Genomic DNA, 21,042 nt, shown 5'->3' on the forward strand with positions numbered 1-21,042 from the left:
CGCCCCAGACCGAGTTATTGGATTTCAACTACCGTTAGAAGGCCAAGGTGAGTCTAATAATCCTTTATTTGTTTAGTTACAGATGCGTTCACTGTCGATGGAAACCAGCTGCAGCATAGCAACGTGCCACTGAATTACGAGGCTACGCCGGTTATCAACGTGACCATTAATGCTACTGACAACGGATCCCCTCGATACTCAGTACAGGTTTGTCTTAGCGTTACAATGTAACCTTAACAAGAAAACTCACATGCTTAGTGCTTGATAGAGTCACTGTAGAACCAGAACTCAATATTGTGACGAACACCAGTGCTGGTTAGTGCCAAAAATTCACTCATCTCTTTTTTTAAAAGGAATACAAACGAAGGATTTTTTCATTCTTTTTCTCTCAGTGTTGTCCGTAAAAGCAAAAGGAAACAGTTTCTATATATTCCCTCAGCATTTTAATTTCTCGTTCTTCCAAATTTCCATTCGTGTTATTATAACTCGAGAGAGAAAGAGAAAAATTGTGTTCTATTCCTTAGATCTCGACAACATATTGACCCAGTTTTGTTACTTATCGAACTCACTATTAACAAGTCAACTCTTTGATTTCACTGTTAGGATGTTTTGTCTGTAATGGTCCTCGATAGCAACGATGTGCCGTCGGACATAACCTTCAGCTCATCTCTGTCGGCACCCGACAACACTTCGTTCAGTGTCGTACTACCCGAGAACAGCCCGAGTAGAACTTCGCTGGCGAACTTAAGTGTGGTTGATCAGGACATATCGCAACAACACAACTGCGAACTTCTTGAGGGAGGAAATTACTTTTACATAAGTTCAGTGTCGAAGTCGTCATCGGAGATTCGCCTGAAACAAGGCGTAGTCTTAAACTACGAAAGTCATCTGAGCACTCCAATACAAGGTAAGCCAATGACTGTTATGTTTTGTTAGCTGTGTACCTCTATATCTTTCTGCGAACCAGATTTTCATTCTAGAAAAATACTAAAAAACACTATAATACTATGGGGAAATCATTATTATTATCATCATCATCACAATCCTTCTAACACCTCAGGGGGGTGTTTGAGGCCGCTTACTATGGGGAAATACTGCTCAATAACTTTCATTTTAATGGTAAAACGTAAGTATTTCATCCATGGGCTAAAAAGTTGAAAGCACATTACTCGCCTCTGAGGCAAAATGTGAAGTTTTTTCTAATTTTTTTCCAAATAACAGTTGCAGTCAAATGCGAAGACAACGGTAGTCCGCCATATTCCGTGCAAAGAAACTTCAGCGTTCAGCTGTCAGACGTGAATGAAGCTCCTTTTGACATTCGTTTGAACGGCTCCACTGTAGTGGAGGAAAACGTACGCGTGGGTTACGTCATAGGATTCCTCACTTGTAAGGACCCGGATATAGGACAAAATCACACGTTCATTGTCATTGGAAATTACTCCTCTGTCTTCCAGGTAACATAGCCATTGTACATCCACCTCAATTACGTTAAAAAATACAACTGAAAGAATGTCTGTTGGTTGTACCACGATAGAACCGTAGAATAGAATGAGAAATTTTCAACTTGCTGAATTGTCTATTGATGATAACTTTCTTTACTACTTACAGTAGCTTTAATCAGGGCAGTAACCAGTAAGAGGCTACTTTTTTTTTCTTTTTAAAGGGGGAAAGTAAAACCCTGTTAAATACCTAGGAAGAGAATTTAACCATGGACATTGCCTCAGTCATAATTTTTTCCTGGCTACAGCCCTGTTAGACCTTACTTTAAAACAGAGAGGGTATGGTTATGACTGATAGGAGGTTTAAGTGCTTTAATCAGTCCTTAGATGTCTCTTCGTCTGTCTGTCTGTCTGTCTTATCGCCTCAGTTCCTCAATTTGGACTCGCATGGAATTGTAACCCAACATTTCATATCTTCTCGTGTTGTATTGGGAAGTAATATATAAAACACGAAAGACCGTGTTTTAGCACATTTCCAAACACCGAGAAGAAAGTTGAAAATACGACGCCCGGTGGAGTATCTTTGACGATCGTCAAGGTGTTTGATGAAATTTGTGAGAAGAAAGGTGCCGTCTTGCTTCCAAAACTACCGGCAGCTTGAAGTTTCAAATTGACGTCTAACTGATGCGTTTCATTTCATTCAGGTAAACAGCGACAACTACCTTGTCGTAAAAGACCCATCATACCTGAACTACGAGAACCTTCACCCGCCTGCAATCCTCACAGTTACTATTCAAGCCACAGACCAGCCTCCCGAGGGAACAGGACCTTCACTTGACGTCACTAGTGACATCACAATCAACGTTCTGGACGTTAACGAGGCACCCCATGACATCAGACTAATACCCGAAAACGTCACTGTACCTGAAAATGTGTCCATTGGTTACTGCCTGGCCCAGGTGACGTCCACAAACCCCGAGCGCTCACAAAGAGTGCATTATACGCTTCTCAATTACCGAGATACGTTCTCCTTAGATGATAAATGCAGGGATAATTCTTCTGGTGTCAGTCAAGGAGACAGTAAAAAGCCATACCTGACAGTCAAGTCACACCTCAGTTACAATGATTACGTCATTCGAGGCTATCAAATTTTGATAGAAGCCGAAGACAACGGAGATCCCCCGGAAGCGTTTAACGGCACGGTTAACATTCACGTGACCAAGGTTGACCCCTGCGCGTGGTCCTCGTGTCCCCCGGATTCCACGTGCAGTCGCGTTGGTTGGCAGAATTACACGTGCCCTTGCAACAAAGGGTTCAAGCGTGACGGCCTTAACTGCACTGAAATAGACGAGTGTGATCCGAATCCGTGCAGCCACGGCGGTACGTGCCATGATTACGTGAATTATTACAACTGCACCTGCCCCAGTGGATATCACAACGGCTCGGACTGTACGTTCATCAATTATTGCCTTTCAAACCCTTGTCAACACGACTCAACTTGCGACCCCCTCTTAAACAAATACAGATGCTATTGCTCAGTCGGTTATACAGGAAACCAATGCGAAACGAACATAGATGACTGCGAGAAAGAGCCCTGCGCTGAGGGAACTTGTGTGGATGGAATTCACACCTTCACTTGCGACTGTGAGCCTGGATATTTTGGACCTCAATGTCAACGGAAGTCCGAGGAATGCAAGAAAAAAACATGCGAAGAACAAGAAATTTGTATACCACCAAACATCAGAAAGTACAATTCAACGCAATGTATTCCGAACGATTTCATTATCTCTTTGGAGTTCCCTGAAGGCGAGAACATCTCCAGTCCGCATTGGCAATATCGGCTTGAAGAGTGGATACTAGGACTTGATCCATTACTGCTCGGGCAAATAACAGACGATGAAGATGATTCCACGATGGTTAATGTTAATGATGTTTTTATCGTCAGTCCAAGTATGGAACACGAAGCCAAAGTCAAGAGAAGTGCAGAGGAAGAGAAATCTTCACCGGTGGATTTTATTGTGCTTGTGTATTCGGATGAAAAGAATAAATTCCTCCCAGTTCCTCCGGATATAATTTTGTGCGGTATGAACAACACGTGCATCGCTAATGGATTTACATCGGACGCAGGAACTGATGACTTTAACTATAAACTGTGCAAGTCAACGGCCAACAAAGTTGACTATCTGGGTATACCATCTTGCGTTGTTAAAGAACCCAAAGACGCGCTTCTTAAAAACCAGAAGCACTCAACGCGCATGCGGTTGTACTATGTCGTCGGCGGCATCGGGGGGCTCCTGTTGATTGTCATAATTACAGGGGTCATACTATGCCGACGAAATACTCTAAGCGAGAAGCAGCGCAAATGTATCACACAGGAGCGCCATAGAGAAAGTGATGACAGCTACACTGACACCATGTACCGGCATCACATGGCCAATCAACAGCTAGGAGACGAACCTGGAACTCTCAATCCCATATACGGCAACGCGGAGGAGGAGGTGGTTTCGCAACTTCACATGGTGGACAACCCGCTCTACCTGGAGCCTGACGCAGGGCAGCCGACAGTGAAACGTTCAGAATCCGCACGTGGTTTTAATAATCCAATGTACCGTGCTAGCATAACCCCAGAAAACCAGCAAATAGGTGAGGGTAAAGATGATGAAGAAGAAGAGGCCCCTAAGTCTACCGGGTTCGCCAATCCCATGTTTACGTCCTACAGAGAGGTGAGGATTTAGATGTTAATGAGTAAAGCCTGGTTCACAGTAGCGACTAAACGACATAATGACATAACAGCACAACGTCCCTCTTATATCGTTTGGTCGCTAGTGTGAACTAGGCTAAACTGTTCTCCTCGAGTGATACACTAGTCTTAATTTCTGATCGTCCTTTATTTGTTTAAATGTTAGTTCGGAGAATTTGTTAAGACGCCACTTGGACTCTCCGTTGCACTTATCTCGTCTGTTGAAAACGTGTCCTTGAAACTACTGAATAAAATTGTTTATTGAAAATTAAACAATCAAATTCCCCAGGAAAGGAACAGGTTTCTGCAATGATTTCCGAAACTCCGAAAGTATTTACCCAGTCAACATTCATGCCTTCTTGTAGACGATTTTCCGGGATCCGATAATGGGAAAAGATCTCTCGAGTGACCAAAGAGGGAGAAAAGCATCCGATGTTTCTCAAATAAGAAACAATGAAGCCCGTTGAGCCTGTCAAATGAAGTCTTCGAAACAACGACAGAATGAATGAATGCAATTATGGCACTGAGCGGATTCTTATTTGAATCAATTTTGAAATTCTTTCTCAATCGCTGTAAGGAGATTTGGAAGATTTTAAATTTACTTAGTTTTTGTCGTTGTTTTTAGTTCCCTTTTCAAAGATGTGCTAGCTTCATAACAACGTCGTGACTAAAATTATAAATGTCTTACCCAATATCTTGCCCTTTCTCCAGGAAAAGAAGAAATCTGAAGCAAAGCAAGACGAAAGTGCGCTCTACTCTGTTCCAATCAAACCGGGTAAACCAGATGCCAAGGAGACGAAGGCACCAATCTACGACACCCCCCAGAAACCGGATAAACCTGTTGTCCAGGAGCCTGAAGATAACCAGGCTCCCGGTTTCTTTAATCCTTTGTACCAGACTCGCAGGGAGGTAGAACAATTCCCCGAAGATATATCCAGCATTTTTGACAGGCCCACTCCCCCACCAGTACAAGCACTTGATGATGACGACCACGGGCAGAGTGAGTGCTAAGGGAGTTGATTGCCCTGACTGTCAAAGCCATTTTTTTTCCAAAGATAACTTAGTTAATATTTTAATTTCGGATTGAAATTTGATTTCTTTTTTGATAACAGACCACAGGATCAAAACTATGCTTCCTCTTAAAAATTATGATCAAGAATCAAAAAGGTTAATTAGCCACTGTGGGGGCTTGAAAAGATGACTTTTCGAGCGCTATTCCCTTACCCCTTTCACTTGCAACCCTTCACTCCCACAAAGGGCTAACACAACCGTGTTTAATGTGCCTTTATCAAACTTATCAGCTTCAATTTTTAATGAAAAAGGTGTTAACATTACCCGCAGACGCAGTGCGAAAGCTTTTGAAGATAAAAAAAGACATGTATCAACACATGCTGAAACTAATGTTCTAAAATTGAAGCTGTAGTGATGATCAACCGTTCGGTCCAAAAATTTCATTGCGACTAGTGGTCATTAGTGTCTCTGCTTATTTTTTCTTACTTATCAGAGAAACGTGACATCTATGTCATTACTACAGTGGCGGATCCAATTAGATATACACAGGGAGGGGTTTACCTTCCCACCTTAATTTTAAGGCTCGAAGGGGCGGAAAAAATTTGGGGCCCCACCATATAAAGTGATCTGGATCCCCAGTGTATTACGTAGGCTTTAGGTTTAAATCTCAGACGTCGATTCGACTCAGAGATGAAGAAACTGATACGGTGTTAGAAGATCATATTTTCCTCAGGGTTTTATAGAGAAAGAGAGTAAAAGATGTATAATATTGTTTGATTAATTGCCCTGAGAAATCATACTTGTTGATTAAATCGCGCTTTCATGCGATCGGTTTTTGAGAAAGAAATAATATACTAGTAATACAAAAAAGGTTAGTGCAAATGCAATAAGCATTGCAAACAACGACTGTATTTTATAAATGCAGTTTAATACTAACACACTTGTGACTTCCATTGACAGGCTAGACGAGTTTCAACTGACATGACAAAGCTGACAGCTAACACGTTTAAAACCATTGTAATGGCTTATGCTACAGCTTTAATGGACATTCTCGGACAACACAGTGGAATGCGTTATGCTGGCTGTCGATAGCCACATAAATTAATTAGTTCTTTCTTCTTATAATTAATATTTTCAAATAATCCCTCAATATTCTTTGATTTGCACTCAGTTCCGTCGTCGTTAATAATCATTTGGTGATAACGTTTAATGCAAAATGCTTTGTAGTTTTTAATCTCGCTGACGAGAGTCAATAACCAATATTGTTTAATTGTTATTCGGGATTATATGACGACCCTCTCTGGGGAGAGTAAAGTATAGGTTTAAGAGAAGAATATTATTGGAGAGACGTTCGTCCGCTTTGAATTTATTACATTTAATCAAATTAATTTGAATTCAAGTCATAACGAAATTATCTCTAATGAAGTGAATCAATTAAGCACAAAATACCGTTTCATTATGATTTGTTTGCGAAGACAGTATTATTAAGGCTGGGGCTATGTCAATACTGTGCTTGTTATCGGTGTAAACTGAAGGCGATAGGTTAAAATATGAAAGAAAACTGATGGACTCGAGTGGCAGTGCTCGTGATTCCAAGATTGGCACTAGCACTGTGGCAGTGAAGAAACGTGTAAGTTTGCTACATTTAGCGTATACCTTTTTGCCTCGGAGAAAGTAGACACGAAGTCAAACGAAGATTTCCGATCGACGTTCGGTCGCTTTCGGACATTCCTTTAGCAAGTTGTACTTCTTTGGTGACATGGCCCCTTTTCTACTTGTCTATCGCTTAATAGAATCCTTGTAGAGTACAACAAAAATAGTTGTGTTATTTCCAGCTGACTTTTTTCATCATAATACAATGAATATGCAATGCATCCAAATCATTGATATGGGCTTGGGCTTAAAAACAAATAATTTAATATAATTAAGTGTTAAAATGTGTGGCTGGAACTCATGATTAAATTAATATTGTACAATGATTATTTAGACTATTTAGGTAATTTGTAAAATTTAATGAAACAATAAATGATCCTTTCAATAAATAGAAGTTTGGTCTTGTGTTCATAGGTGGGTGTTAACCATTTGCCTAAGAACCCAGCTAGTGTTACTTCCATGTAAGCATTATTTCTCATAATAAGTCAATCCCAAAGGCCGAGTTGATGAAAAACCTCTTTCGTTAAGCAAGCACTTAAAGAGCTTTATTGTTTTAAACGTTTGATTTGGGATTAATAGCAATCAATAGGTAATTTTTTTGTGGATATCAAGATAGAAAACTTTCAGTTAAAACGTCATCTCTCGATGGTAGAATCTCATCTCTTTAACGGGTGAAAAAGAGAATGATGTCAAACATCGGCCATGTTACTCTAATATGGCCGCCATTTTAAAACGAAGTCCAACATCTCAGGTCTAATAACGTTTTTCTTAGTACCTTGCTAGTTTTTGTCTTCACGTGAAGACAGTCTAATCTCGCCTGGGACTTAATCTCTCGATATTAGAATCCCATCTCTTTCAGGGGTTAAAAAGAGGATGATGTCAAACGACAGCCATGTAAGTCTAACATGGCCGCCATCTGGAAACAAAGTGTAACGTCTTCGGTTTAATAACTTTTTATGTCAGAGCTTGGTAGTTTTTTTTTGTGGATATCAAGATATAAAACTTTCACGTAAAACCTCATCTCTGGATGGTAGAATCAAACCTCTTAAACGGGTGAAAAAGAGAATGATGTCAAACATGCATGGGCCATGTTACTCTAATATGGCCGCGCGGTGGCCTCATGGTTAGTGCGCTCGTCTCCGGATCGAGCGGTCTGGGTTCGAGGCCTGGCCGGGGACATTGTGTTGTGTTCTCGGGCAAGACACTTCACTCTCACAGTGCCTCTCTCCACCCAGGTGTAGAAATGGGTACCGGCGAACTTAATGCTGGGGGTAACCCTGCGATGGACTAGCATCCCATCCAGAGGGGAGTAGAAATACTCCTAGTCGCTTCATGCTACAGAAACCGGGATAAGCTCCGGCCTGATGGGCCACTTGGCTCGTATGCAGACTTTACCTTTTTACCTCTTTTAGGGGTTAAAAAGAGGGTGATGTCAAAAAACAGCCATGTAAGTCTAATATAGCCGCCATCTTGAAACGCTTTCAGTCTGATCATGATAGGAAGTTTAAGAAAACCACGATGGAAACGGCAACGGGAACGTCGCTAAACAAAAGATTTAATGAGGAGAACAATGGCTGTGCACGAGCGTTATAATTCTTCGTACATTTCTTTACCGTCCTGGGCAAAACAACAACGTGAAATGACCAAATTCTGCGTTTTCTGAAGAACGTGAACCACGACTGCTAATTTTTTAAATTTCTATTTCAAGGTTATCGCTATGTCCCAGCTTCAGTTTCGTGAAAGTTTTGCCAGTGATAAACAAAGTAAATAACTTTATAGTACCGCGAGATTCGTAGATATAATATATAAAATCATTTGGAAAGATTTCCGTATAACCCCATACATTTATTATGCATGCAGAATTATTAATTATGTATGCGCTCTATTGTTTTTGAAGACAATAGCAACTCCCTAAGGCATTGAATATATACATTGATAATTACTACTTACTGTGTGAACAAAAGAGGATTTGATTGCGCGCTGTGGCGCGCTATTGCGCGTTGTCTTTTCGCCGATTCTCTTCTTCCCCTAGCTCCCCTCTTCCCTCTTCCCTCTTTTTCTTCTCCATGTTACCCAGGTTCCTTACGGATTTTTTTTCCTTTTTTTTTCTTGTATCCCATCAGGTCTCGAACCACTTACCTTTCGCACACCTCTCGCTTACCAGTCTCTCTTCTACACCACTACACTACGAGGTTCAGTTGAGAATTACCCCTCCAAAAATAATTTTTATTTTACTTGACTAGTTCGCATTCCAAAAAATTAACATTACAATTTACTTATTCATGTGTTTAACGCATGTTGCACGCTGCACGAAAACATGCATCGCATGTGCGGGTCCCTGGTGAATAAAAGGTGGGGGGGTGGGGGGTGATTTCTTTCTTTCTCCCAATCGCTTCTCACAGTCAACCACAGCCTAAACTTCGTAGAACCAGACAGAGGTGCGCACACTAAGCGCATTGAAAATACATGGTGGGGAGTCAAATGAAGTATGCCTCGTACAGGAACATCTAAAGATCTCTTCGAAAGCTATCTACAGGAATGGTCGTGGCGTCAGCACTATGGAGATGATCCTTTTGGAAACATTATCAAGCATATCGCCGACTTATACGAAGTGCGCAAAGATGCGTAAAGTGTTCCTCGTACCACTGTATGCACAGGTCGTGATCTGATCGCCACTTCATGGAGGAAAGAAACAAAATAGGCAAGATTTCCGTATAACCCCATACATTTATTATGCATACAGCTCTTTGTTTAACTGAACAATAGCGAAAACAATAGCGCTCCTTTGAGACTTATCTGATTTGAATAACTCTAAATTTTACCATTTTTTTCTAAGTGTCGCATACTTTTAGACTTAGATTTTTTTTCGAATTTTCTATCTAAAATACGCAAAAACGGAACGATTTCTTGGAGACTTAGAATAATTTTTCGAGTTTTAGGTCTAAATTACGGAAAACCGAAACGAAATATCATAATTTTGGGCGCATTTACCGTGTTTGTAAACTGAGCGCAGGCTTAAAACTGCTTAAAATAATAGCGATTTAGACCTGTTCGCTAGTTTAAAAAAGCTTAAAATACTGTTTTAGGCCTAAGCAAAACCGGCTGCTTGCGGTTAGCTATAATCTTTTGCGCGGGTTAGCGACTATTATACTAATTTTTGTAAATGTAAACAAAGTGAAATAAAATTCTAGCTTACCTGCCGCGTCTCTCCGCGTTTTTTTCCCTTTGATTTCCTTCCTCGAATTCAGACCCATGCGATGAAGCTGTATATTTTGTGGAAAGATTTCCGTATAACCCCATACATTTATTATGCATGCAGAATTATTAATTATGTATGCGCTCTATTGTTTTTGAAGACAATAGCAACTCCCTAAGGCATTGAATATATACATTGATAATTACTACTTACTGTGTGAACAAAAGAGGATTTGATTGCGCGCTGTGGCGCGCTATTGCGCGTTGTCTTTTCGCCGATTCTCTTCTTCCCCTAGCTCCCCTCTTCCCTCTTCCCTCTTTTTCTTCTCCATGTTACCCAGGTTCCTTACGGATTTTTTTTCCTTTTTTTTTCTTGTATCCCATCAGGTCTCGAACCACTTACCTTTCGCACACCTCTCGCTTACCAGTCTCTCTTCTACACCACTACACTACGAGGTTCAGTTGAGAATTACCCCTCCAAAAATAATTTTTATTTTACTTGACTAGTTCGCATTCCAAAAAATTAACATTACAATTTACTTATTCATGTGTTTAACGCATGTTGCACGCTGCACGAAAACATGCATCGCATGTGCGGGTCCCTGGTGAATAAAAGGTGGGGGGGTGGGGGGTGATTTCTTTCTTTCTCCCAATCGCTTCTCACAGTCAACCACAGCCTAAACTTCGTAGAACCAGACAGAGGTGCGCACACTAAGCGCATTGAAAATACATGGTGGGGAGTCAAATGAAGTATGCCTCGTACAGGAACATCTAAAGATCTCTTCGAAAGCTATCTACAGGAATGGTCGTGGCGTCAGCACTATGGAGATGATCCTTTTGGAAACATTATCAAGCATATCGCCGACTTATACGAAGTGCGCAAAGATGCGTAAAGTGTTCCTCGTACCACTGTATGCACAGGTCGTGATCTGATCGCCACTTCATGGAGGAAAGAAACAAAATATACAGCTTCATCGCATGGGTCTGAATTCGAGGAAGGAAATCAAAGGGAAAAAAACGCGGAGAGACGCGGCAGGTAAGCTAGAATTTTATTTCACTTTGTTTACATTTACAAAAATTAGTATAATAGTCGCTAACCCGCGCAAAAGATTATAGCTAACCGCAAGCAGCCGGTTTTGCTTAGGCCTAAAACAGTATTTTAAGCTTTTTTAAACTAGCGAACAGGTCTAAATCGCTATTATTTTAAGCAGTTTTAAGCCTGCGCTCAGTTTACAAACACGGTAAATGCGCCCAAAATTATGATATTTCGTTTCGGTTTTCCGTAATTTAGACCTAAAACTCGAAAAATTATTCTAAGTCTCCAAGAAATCGTTCCGTTTTTGCGTATTTTAGATAGAAAATTCGAAAAAAAATCTAAGTCTAAAAGTATGCGACACTTAGAAAAAAATGGTAAAATTTAGAGTTATTCAAATCAGATAAGTCTCAAAGGAGCGCTATTGTTTTCGCTATTGTTCAGTTAAACAAAGAGCTGTATGCATAATAAATGTATGGGGTTATACGGAAATCTTGCCACATTCTGTTTGGTACACCTTCATGTCTTATCTTATTATCTAGTCGCACTGTAAAACAATTCACAACCTAAGACTTTAGCTTACCTTCTTTCAAACCCTGACCAAGTGCGAGCGGACCGTACGGTGTGAAAAACTCAACTTCTCCACATTCCACCTCCTGGCTCCGACTTGCAAAACAGTAAAGCACGTGAGCTTATGTTTCACTCCAGCTAACATCACCGTTTCAAACCCTTGTAAAATAAAGATAAAACCTTTGGAATTTACCTACACGTTACTTTCCACGAAACTTTCCACCATGTTTCCTGGAGCACGTGAACGAACTAAACTCGCAAAGATCAGTGGGAGATAGCTCGAGTGACGGGGAGGGGACAGGATAGATTGCAAGGAAAAAAAAATACGACTTGGCGGAAGTGTAGGGTCTTAATGAGCTAAAAGTATAGCTGCGAAAAGAACCGATTCCCGGAGACCGAACTGGGAAGATCTAAAAAAGAATATAATTTTAATATGTACATTTTAATTTGAGGTGGATCATATTTATCTGACTGTTACGCGAATTAACGCGCGGTCTCTGAGCGAAAGCTTTGGAGCTTTTAACTGACAAAACAAACAAGAAAAGAAAGCTACGGAGTGATCAATCCGTGGCAAACCGTGAGCAAAATCCGGAGAAAGACGCTTAAAAGACGCCTCACATGCACGCGCGCTTCGCGAGAAGATCAATGCCTCGCCCCTGGTGCTTCGCGCCAAACCGAATGCGAAGAACGACTGTTTTGCAGACTAAAATTTCCCTCCCACTGAAATGAGAATGCGCCATTTATATTTTCCATCACTGGAATGTGTCAGGAGGAGGCGGTCCAGGGTATATGATAACGAAAAGAGATTAAGACATTTTCATTTGAAATCATTGCCGGCTGTACCCTTTTATTAACCCTCGACTGGTAGATTTTTCAAAACAAGAGGGCAATCTAGATGTCGTTTTATTTATGTATCAGTTAAAGTGATAAGTGCACGAAAACTTCATTTGAACATGCAAACTAACATCAATTCCCTTACACTTTGAGTTATACATTTAGAAAAGGAGATGATTCCAATCTCCAAATCGAAAATATTTTCTGAGTCGTGTAGAACACACCCCTAGCAAATTTGGTTGCAATGCAAGACCCGCACAAGAAGTGGTCTCTCTTTCAGTAAACTGATCCAGTTGCGTCATCTACAGATGGTACACGTGCTACGTGAAGTTACAAGGATTGAAATAAAGAGCCTAGAAACTAGCCAAGCAAATAATGAAAACTGAAAACCACGTTATCAGATCCAAAAACCGAAAACCGGACGCTGAAACAGGGAAAAAACTGACAAAAAGCCGAAATGGATACCAAAACCGAAAGAGACACTGATACATCATCTCTCGCAACTCTTTACCCCATGTTACGTGGTGGAGTGAGAATATTCGATATTAAATCACAACATATTAAACGCTGGAAAGCACCGCTTGAAGAGCTTTATTGAAACGCGGAATCAATTCTGACTAGCGCGTAACTTAGATACACGAAAACGAACGTTTGAAAAAAAACCCGTTCCATTCGATTCATGATGCGGTGGGCTGCTGTAACTCTAGTGATAGGGACTATCCTTGTTGTTTTGACGCCCTCAAACGCGTGGTGGAGTAGTCGGCGAAGACGAAGCTGTTCCCCCGTCAACTGCAGGGTGAGCGCCTGGAGCACTTGGAATACATGCACTCGATCGTGCGGCGGTGGGTTAACTTCGCGCACGCGGACAAAAACGAGCACGGAATATTGTGGAAGGAGTTGCCATTACCGTTTGCTAGAAACGAAAATATGCAATACGGACTGCTGTCCCTTCAACTGTGTTTACACGTGGAGTGCGTGGAGTAAGTGTGCTACATGTGGAAACTCTACCCAGCACCGGTCGCCGAATATCATATAGACTACGAGTAGTCCCTCTTTCGTTTAGTACGTCGTGCGTGACGCGAAAGAAATGGCCGCGCGAAATCCTGGGGGCTAGGAGCGCGCCTCCAGGATTTCGCGCGGCCATTTTTTTTCTCGCGGTTTTCTTTCGCGTCACGCACGACGGACTAAGCAAAAGAGGGACTACTCGTAGTCTAAATATAATAACACAAAGTTCCTGCAACGGAACGTGCCCCGTGAATGAAACACGGTCTTGCAACACTTCAGTGTAAGTACAACTGACGTTTGTTAACGTTTGTAGTGCCGTCGATTTGTATGTGTTGATGCCTAGCTTGATAAGATCCAGTGAAGTTTAGTGTTTCGAAATATTTAGTTATCTCATCAGTAATGTAATTTGTTCACAGAAGACATACGGTTGGAAGATTTTCGTGTTAAGCGAACTTTCGGTTGCGCAAAGGAGGTACTGACATGATTCCTTTTTGTTTTCTTTTTGGCAAATGTAGGAGGGCATTTAATCAACCAGTCAAGTGCGAAATGACACCCAGACTATTTTTAAAAATCTAACCCTTCAACTGATACACAAACAAAACGCAATCTAACCGTCAACCGTTTAAGCTCTCTGGTTTAAAAACTACATCACATGTTGACCTGGAAACATTACAACATTGCGCGTATCGATAGCGTTTATCGCGTTTAGAAGTTCGTTGGACTGTGTACACAGGCTAGGTTAACTCCGCTCAAGAAAACGGAGTAACCGTTAGCATGGAATATATGTTACATATTTTTAGACACCGTTGGTACATGCCCTTTAGTGACATTTTAAGGGCTTTTATCCTACTTGTGCGTTATGAGCTGAGTATAAAATTCACAGCGTTGATCATTTGATCAGGCATTGCTTCTATTGCTGTCAGCCAACGCGCCAGTTTTGAAATGAAGGCAAGTAAAAATTGCAAGGAGTGTTTTACAAAGAAACAACACTCAATTGACAAGATGTTTATGGCTACATCGCTATTTTATTAATTCTTATTTTGCGCACACACGTACATGTATTGAAATGTCCTTCAGGCTATGTAAGGGAGTGAGTACAGTCAAGTAATATTTGCGCAAAAAATAAATCTGACAACACGTTCTAAACTTAGTTTCCATCAAGGCTGAGTCTAAACAAGTTTGCAAATCCCACTCGTTCAAAATCTACATCAAATGAATTCTGACCCGATTAGTAATTAGTCTGTCATATGTTGATCTAAAAAAGTAAACATTGCAAAATCCCCACTAAATTTCGTCTTCGCATGCAGAATGCAGAATACATTTATCAGGGGTCTTTACAAAGCTTCAATGGTTGTCTGAATGATGTCAGCATCGTTATCGCTTTCTTCTCTCCACGATCCAAGGGGAATAGGACGAGAATCCAGTAGTCTCTCCATCATCGGTCGCGATTTTCCCACAGATGTTGCTACAAGCAAAACCCTTTGTAACAAGTGACATGGAATATTTCCAAGTCTAACTACCTCGTAATCCTCATTGATTGATTTGTTTTTTCCACCTTTACTTCAATCTCGTACCTCGAGTCTTCGATCCTTACTGCGCATGCTGAAATGTTTTTCACTAGTGCATGAGCACAGGGGTTAGAAGCTGGGGAGTAGAAGCTTGGGAGGCGGAAACTGCATAGTTCTATATACGGTGCAGCTGGATCGCTTCAGACCATTTCCAAGCGCCCACGGGTATGGTGATTTGAACACTTTGGCCTGAATTTGTGTATATTCGTGGAAAAAATACGTAATTCCTTTTTTTTCATGTATAATATAATAATAATAATTTAATAACTTCTAGAGCGCCATTTACATTTACTGATCAACAGCACTTTTTAAATAACAGCTCATTTCAGTTGATTCTGTGAATAACACTAGGCGGGGATTATGAGGCCTTTCTCAGGCCTGAAACAAGCTCGGAAAAAAATAGCGAAAATGCAGGGCTAACATTTGAAACCTCGGCATTTTAAATTCCCTACGCACGGTTAATTACCGAAAGTTGACGATTAACTAACTGTTTCACTCCCCGGGTGATGGGGACTTCAATATAGCAAGGACGGGCTGCTCATCGAAAATTTTGTAAAGAGCCTCTAAGAGGTATCAAGATCCTGCTCTGCGGGTGTGGCTTGAAAGTTTTTTTTCACCCCTCAGTAGTACCAATTCCTAAACAACACATTATCTCCTGTCATAGTTTTTGGGTTCAATACCCTAAAAGGTACCGCGAAAGATCCCGCTGTGAACCTTTAGAGGATGAACGTCCTAGTTACCAAAAATGCTTTGTTGACCCTTAAAAGGTTAGGGGTTTCACGGTTAATTTAGTGTTGTTTGACTGGAGGCTTCGCAGTCGCAAAAAAGATCCGGTTAAAATTTAATATGTTGTGACAAGATAAGTATCAAAAGTAACGACAAAACGTAGTGTAGGGAAAAACGTCCACATTTATTAGCTAATTCCGAATGTGGTAGCCACTGGTTTTTCGTCCATCGATATGACGATGACTACGCGTCATCCTGGGGGAGAGGTGACAGGGCTCTGCCGCTGCGGGTGGCTTGTCCAACCAATCTGCGCGCATATCCGCGTGTTATGTGGTGGCGTGAGGACATTCGATATCAAATGACGACATATTAAACGCGGGAAAGCACCGCTTGAAGAGCATTCTTGGAACACGGAGTCAGTTGTGACTGGCACGTAACTTAGATACACGAAAACGTACGTTTGAAAAAAACCCGTTCCATTGCATTCATAATGCGGTGGGCTGCAGTAATTCTAGCGATAGGGACTATCCTTGTTTTTTTGACGCCTTCAAACGCGTCGTGGTGGTGGCGAAGACGAAGACGAACCTGCTCCCTCGTCAACTGCAGGGTGAGCGCCTGGACCACTTGGAATACATGCACTCAATCGTGCGGCGGTGGGTTAACTTCGCGCAACCGGACAAAAACGCGCACGGAATCTTGTGGAGGGAGTTGCCATTACCCTTTAGCAGAAACGAAAATATGCAATACCGACTGCTGTCCCTTCCACTGTGCTTACACGTGGAATGCGTGGAGTAAGTGTGCTACATGTGGAAACTCTACTCAGTACCGGTCGCCGAATGTCATAATACAAAGTTCCTGCAACGGAACAGCGTGCCCTGTGAATGAAACGCGGTCTTGCAACACTTCAGTGTAAGTACAACATTTGTTTAGTTATCTCATCAGTTGTAAAACCAGTCGTAACTATTAAGAGCCAATGTAACTAATGTGACTTCTTTACAGAAGACATACGGTTGGAAGATTTTCGTGTTAAGCGAACTTTCGGTTGCGCAAAGCAAGTTCTGACATGATTCCTTTTTTTTTTTGTTTCTTTTTTACTAATTGAAGACGCCATTTAATTAACCAGACAAGAGCGAAATGACACTCAGGCTATTTTTAAAAATCGTCATAGTAGGTTTTTCTTTTCTGTTCAATCTTTGCGGGTTTTCAGGGGCAGCAAAATTCTTCATAAATACGGTATTTCTGCGCCAACCCTTCAAACTGATACACAAATTAAACGCAATCTAACCGTCAACCGATTAAGCTCTCTGGTTTAAAAACTACGTCACATGTTGAGCTAGAAACATTGCAATACTTCCAGTTTCGGTGCGTAACGATAGCGTTTATCGCCTTTGGAAGTTCGTCTACTTGGGTTTGGAGCGTGAAGGGCTACTCGGCTCAAGAAAACAAAGGAACATAGCATGGAAACATATGTTACATATTTTCAGACACCGTTGGTACAGGCCCTTTAGTAACTTTTTAAGGGCTTTAATCCTATTTGTGCGTTATGGACTGAGTATAAAATTCACAGCATTGATCATTTGATCAGGCATTGCTTCTACTGCTGTCAGCCAACGCGCCAATTTTGAAAAGGAGGTAAGTAAAAATTGCAAGGTGTGTTTTACAAAGAAACAACACTCAATTAACAAGATGTTTATGGCTACATCGCTATTTTATTAACTCTTATTTTGCGCACACACGTACATGTATTGAAATGTCCGTCAGGCTATGTAAGGGAGTGAGTACAGTCAAGTAATATTTGCGCAAAAAATAAATCTGACAACACGTTCTAAACTTAGTTTCCATCAAGGCTGAGTCTAAACAAGTTTGCAAATCCCACTCGTTCAAAATCTACATCAAATGAATTCTGACCTGATTAGTGATTAGTCTGTCATATGTTGATCTACAAAAGCAAACATTGCAAAATCCCACTGAATTTCGTCTTTGCATGCAGAATGCAGAATACATTTATCAGGGGTCTTTACAAAGCTTCAACAGATGTTGCCACAAGCAAAACCCTTTGTAACAAGTGACGTGGAATATTTCCAAGTCTAACTACCTCGTAATCCTCATTGATGGATTTGTTTTTTCCACCTTTACTTCAATCTCGTACCTCGAGTCTTCGATACTTACTGCGCATGCTGAAATGCTTTTCATTAGCGCATGAGCACTGGAGTTAGAAGCTGGCGAGTAGAAGCTGGGGAGGCGGAAACTGCACAGTTTGATATACGGTGCGACTGGGTCGCTTCAGACCATTTCCAAGCGCCTAAGGGTGTGGTGATTTGAACACTTTGGCCTGAATCTGTGTATATTCGTGGAAAAATACGTAATTCCTTTTTTCATTTGTAATATAATAATAATAATTTAATAACTTCTAGAGCGCCATTTACATTTACTGATCAACAGCACTTTTTAAATAACAGCTCATTTCAGTTGATTCCGTGAATAACACTAGGCGGGGATTATGAGGCCTTTCTCAGGCCTGAAACAAGCTCGGAAAAAAATAGCGAAAATGCAGGGCTAACATTTGAAACCTCGGCATTTTAAATTCCCTACGCACGGTTAATTACCGAAAGTTGACGATTAACTAACTGTTTCACTCCCCGGGTGGTGGGGACTTCAATATAGCAAGGACGGGCTGCTCATCGGAAATTTTGTAAAGAGCCTCTAAGAGGTATCAAGATCCTGCTCTGCGGGTGTGGCTTGAAAGTTTTTTTCACCCCTCAGTAGTACCAATTCCTAAACAACACATTATCTCCTGTCATAGTTTTTTCGGTTCAATACACTGAAAGGTACCGCGAAAGATCCCGCTGTGGACCTTTAGAGGATGAACGTCCTAGTTACCAAAAATGCTTTGTTGACCCTTAAAAGGTTAGGGGTTTCACGGTTAATTTAGTGTTGTTTGACTGGAGGCTTCGCAGTCGCAAAAAAGATCCGGTTAAAATTTAATATGTTGTGACAAGATAAGTATCAAAAGTAACGACAAAACGTAGTGTAGGGAAAAACGTCCACATTTATTAGCTAATTCCGAATGTGGTAGCCACTGGTTTTTCGTCCATCGATATGACGATGACTACGCGTCATCCTGGGGGAGAGGTGACTGGGCTCTGCCGCTGCGGGTGGCTAGTCCAACCAATCCGCGCGCCGCGGCCGGAAGGTTTTCTTGTAGCTAGTGTGGACAGGGGAACAGGAGATGCATGATGGCAGCAGTAGGCTTCGATATTCGGCTGCAGCGATCTTGCTGTAGCCACTATACGTTGGCAGCATACCCGTGTTGAGTTAAAAAAAACGTCTGTGTAATAGAGTGTTTTTCATGTGACGTTATTGCAGCCACGTTGGTGTTGCCAAACAATAAAATCCTACTAGCTCCTGTTTCCGCCGCTCCGTCGTGTCTGGGGAGGAGCGCGGGCTCCTTTCCCGAACAGCGGCTGGTAATCGAGCCTGCTCCTGTTAGACCTGTCTGTATTCCTCCAAAACCAAAAAACCGGATATTTCAAATGCAAAAACCGAAAAACCAATCTAAAAAATAAGAAAAATTTCCTCTGTGATTAGCCTCCGACGCAGAGGCTCTTTGGGCTCGTTGCGCAATCTTCCTCCGTTTGCGTGACGAGCCCAAAGAAAGTCTACGTTAGATCTTACTCTATGATAGACAGACACTTGTACATTTCTTCTAACGACACATTATCCAATCGAGATCAAATCACAACATATTAAACGCGGGAAAGCACCGCTTGAAGAGCTTTCTTGGAACGTGGAATCAGTTGTGACTAGATACACGAAAACGCACATTTGATAAAAACCGGCACCATTCCACTTATGATGCGGTGGGCTGCTGTAATTCTAGCGATAGGGACTATCCTTGTTGTTTTGACGCCTTCAAACGCGTGGAGAAGGCGACGACGAAAACGCTGGGAATGCTCCCCCGTCAACTGCAGGGTGAGCCCCTGGAGTACTTGGAATACATGCACTCAATCGTGCGGCGGTGGGTTAACTTCGCGCACGCGGACAAAAACGACCACGGAGTCTTGTGGAGGGAGTTGCCACAGTTACCATTTACGAGAAACGAAAATATGCAATACGGAATGCTGTCCCTTCAACTGTGTTTACACGTGGAGTGCGTGGAGTAAGTGTGCTACATGTGGAAACTCTACCCAGTACCGGTCGCCGAATATCATAACACAAAGTTCCTGCAACGGAACGTGTCCTGTGAATGAAACACGGTCTTGCAGCACTTCAGTGTAAGTACGACTGACGTTTGTTAACGTTTGTAATGCCGTCGATTTGTACGTGTTGTTGCCTGGCTTGAAAAGATCCAGTGAAGTTTAGTGTTTCGAAATATTTACCGGTAGCTATCTCATCAGTTGTAAAACTAGTCGTAAATATTAACAGCTAATGTAATTTGTTCACAGAAGACATACGGTTGAGAGATTTTCGTGTTAAGCGAACTTTCGGTTGCGCAACGTAAGTACTGACATTGTACTGATTCCTTTTTTTTCTTTTTTGCTAATGGAACAGGGCATTTAATTAACCAGTCAAGTGCGAAGTGACACCTTGGCTATTTTTAAAAATCGTCTCTGTTCAATATTTGCGGGTTTTCAGGGGCAGCAAAATTCTTAAGTACGGTATTTTTGCGCCAACCCTTCAAACTGATACACAAATTAAACGCAGTCTAACCGTCAAACGATTAAGCTCTCTGGTTTAAAAATTACATCACATGCATGTTGACCTAGAAATATTGCAAGACTTCCAGTTTTCGGCATGATTCCTCTCATTTTCTTTTTTGCTAATGGAAGAGGGCATTTAAAGTGGCTCAAAAGAGTTTCCAGCACTTAGATTTTGATGAGTCATTATAAGCACTCTTTATCACTCGATGCTACAATCATGGTATCAAAAAACTGCCCAATCATTGGTGAATACGTTGTTACCATTTTCGTGCCAAAATGGGTTACCATAGCAACGGTATGACCTGCTAAAAACACCCTTAATTACAGCTTTAGGGAATTATAATTCAAAAATGACTCAGCGAAATACTATACAACACATTACTCTATCGGAAATTTTATTTGCGATATCAACGTGAACCCAGGCATGAAGGTCGCTGCGATCTTCTTGGCTCTGCTCTTTACAACTTGTTTTCCCTCCTCGGTTGATTCATGGCGAAGACGACGACGTAGGCGATGTAAACGTGACTGAACGCCTGGTCCTTGGAGTAGCTGGACCACCTGTACAACA

General features: G+C 41.5%; 2 protein-coding genes and 1 long non-coding RNA gene across 10 annotated transcripts in view; 2 read left to right on the forward strand and 1 right to left on the reverse strand.

Moving 5' to 3' along the window:
* Positions 1 to 6,773, forward strand: part of LOC145500077 (protocadherin Fat 4-like) — a 76,836-nt gene extending 70,063 nt beyond the window's left edge. For 7 of the 8 annotated variants that reach the window (XM_081479596.1, XM_081479614.1, XM_081479608.1 and 4 more), the window contains exons 29-33: positions 77 to 207; positions 604 to 907; positions 1,222 to 1,454; positions 2,144 to 4,162; positions 4,891 to 6,773. In XM_081479596.1, the coding sequence (XP_081335722.1) occupies positions 77 to 207; positions 604 to 907; positions 1,222 to 1,454; positions 2,144 to 4,162; positions 4,891 to 5,190 (2,987 nt within the window). In that variant the 3' untranslated portion in view covers positions 5,191 to 6,773. The remainder of the gene's footprint in view (positions 1 to 76; positions 208 to 603; positions 908 to 1,221; positions 1,455 to 2,143; positions 4,163 to 4,890) is intronic. The other variant, XM_081479583.1, reaches the window with a different exon arrangement.
* Positions 1 to 15,455, reverse strand: part of LOC145500235 (uncharacterized) — a 109,859-nt gene extending 94,404 nt beyond the window's left edge. The window contains exon 1 of the long non-coding RNA XR_014051029.1: positions 11,839 to 15,455. This is a non-coding gene — a long non-coding RNA (uncharacterized LOC145500235). The remainder of the gene's footprint in view (positions 1 to 11,838) is intronic.
* A 602-nt stretch (positions 15,456 to 16,057) lies between these two features.
* Positions 16,058 to 21,042, forward strand: part of LOC145500136 (protocadherin Fat 4-like) — a 71,600-nt gene continuing 66,615 nt past the window's right edge. Inside the window, exon 1 of the mRNA XM_081479664.1 lies at positions 16,058 to 16,683. Within this exon, the coding sequence (XP_081335790.1) occupies positions 16,265 to 16,683 (419 nt within the window). The 5' untranslated portion in view covers positions 16,058 to 16,264. The remainder of the gene's footprint in view (positions 16,684 to 21,042) is intronic.

This window comes from Orbicella franksi, chromosome 1, assembly GCF_964199315.1.
Source record: "Orbicella franksi chromosome 1, jaOrbFran1.1, whole genome shotgun sequence".
In the NCBI taxonomy this organism is placed as follows: domain Eukaryota; kingdom Metazoa; phylum Cnidaria; class Anthozoa; order Scleractinia; family Merulinidae; genus Orbicella; species Orbicella franksi.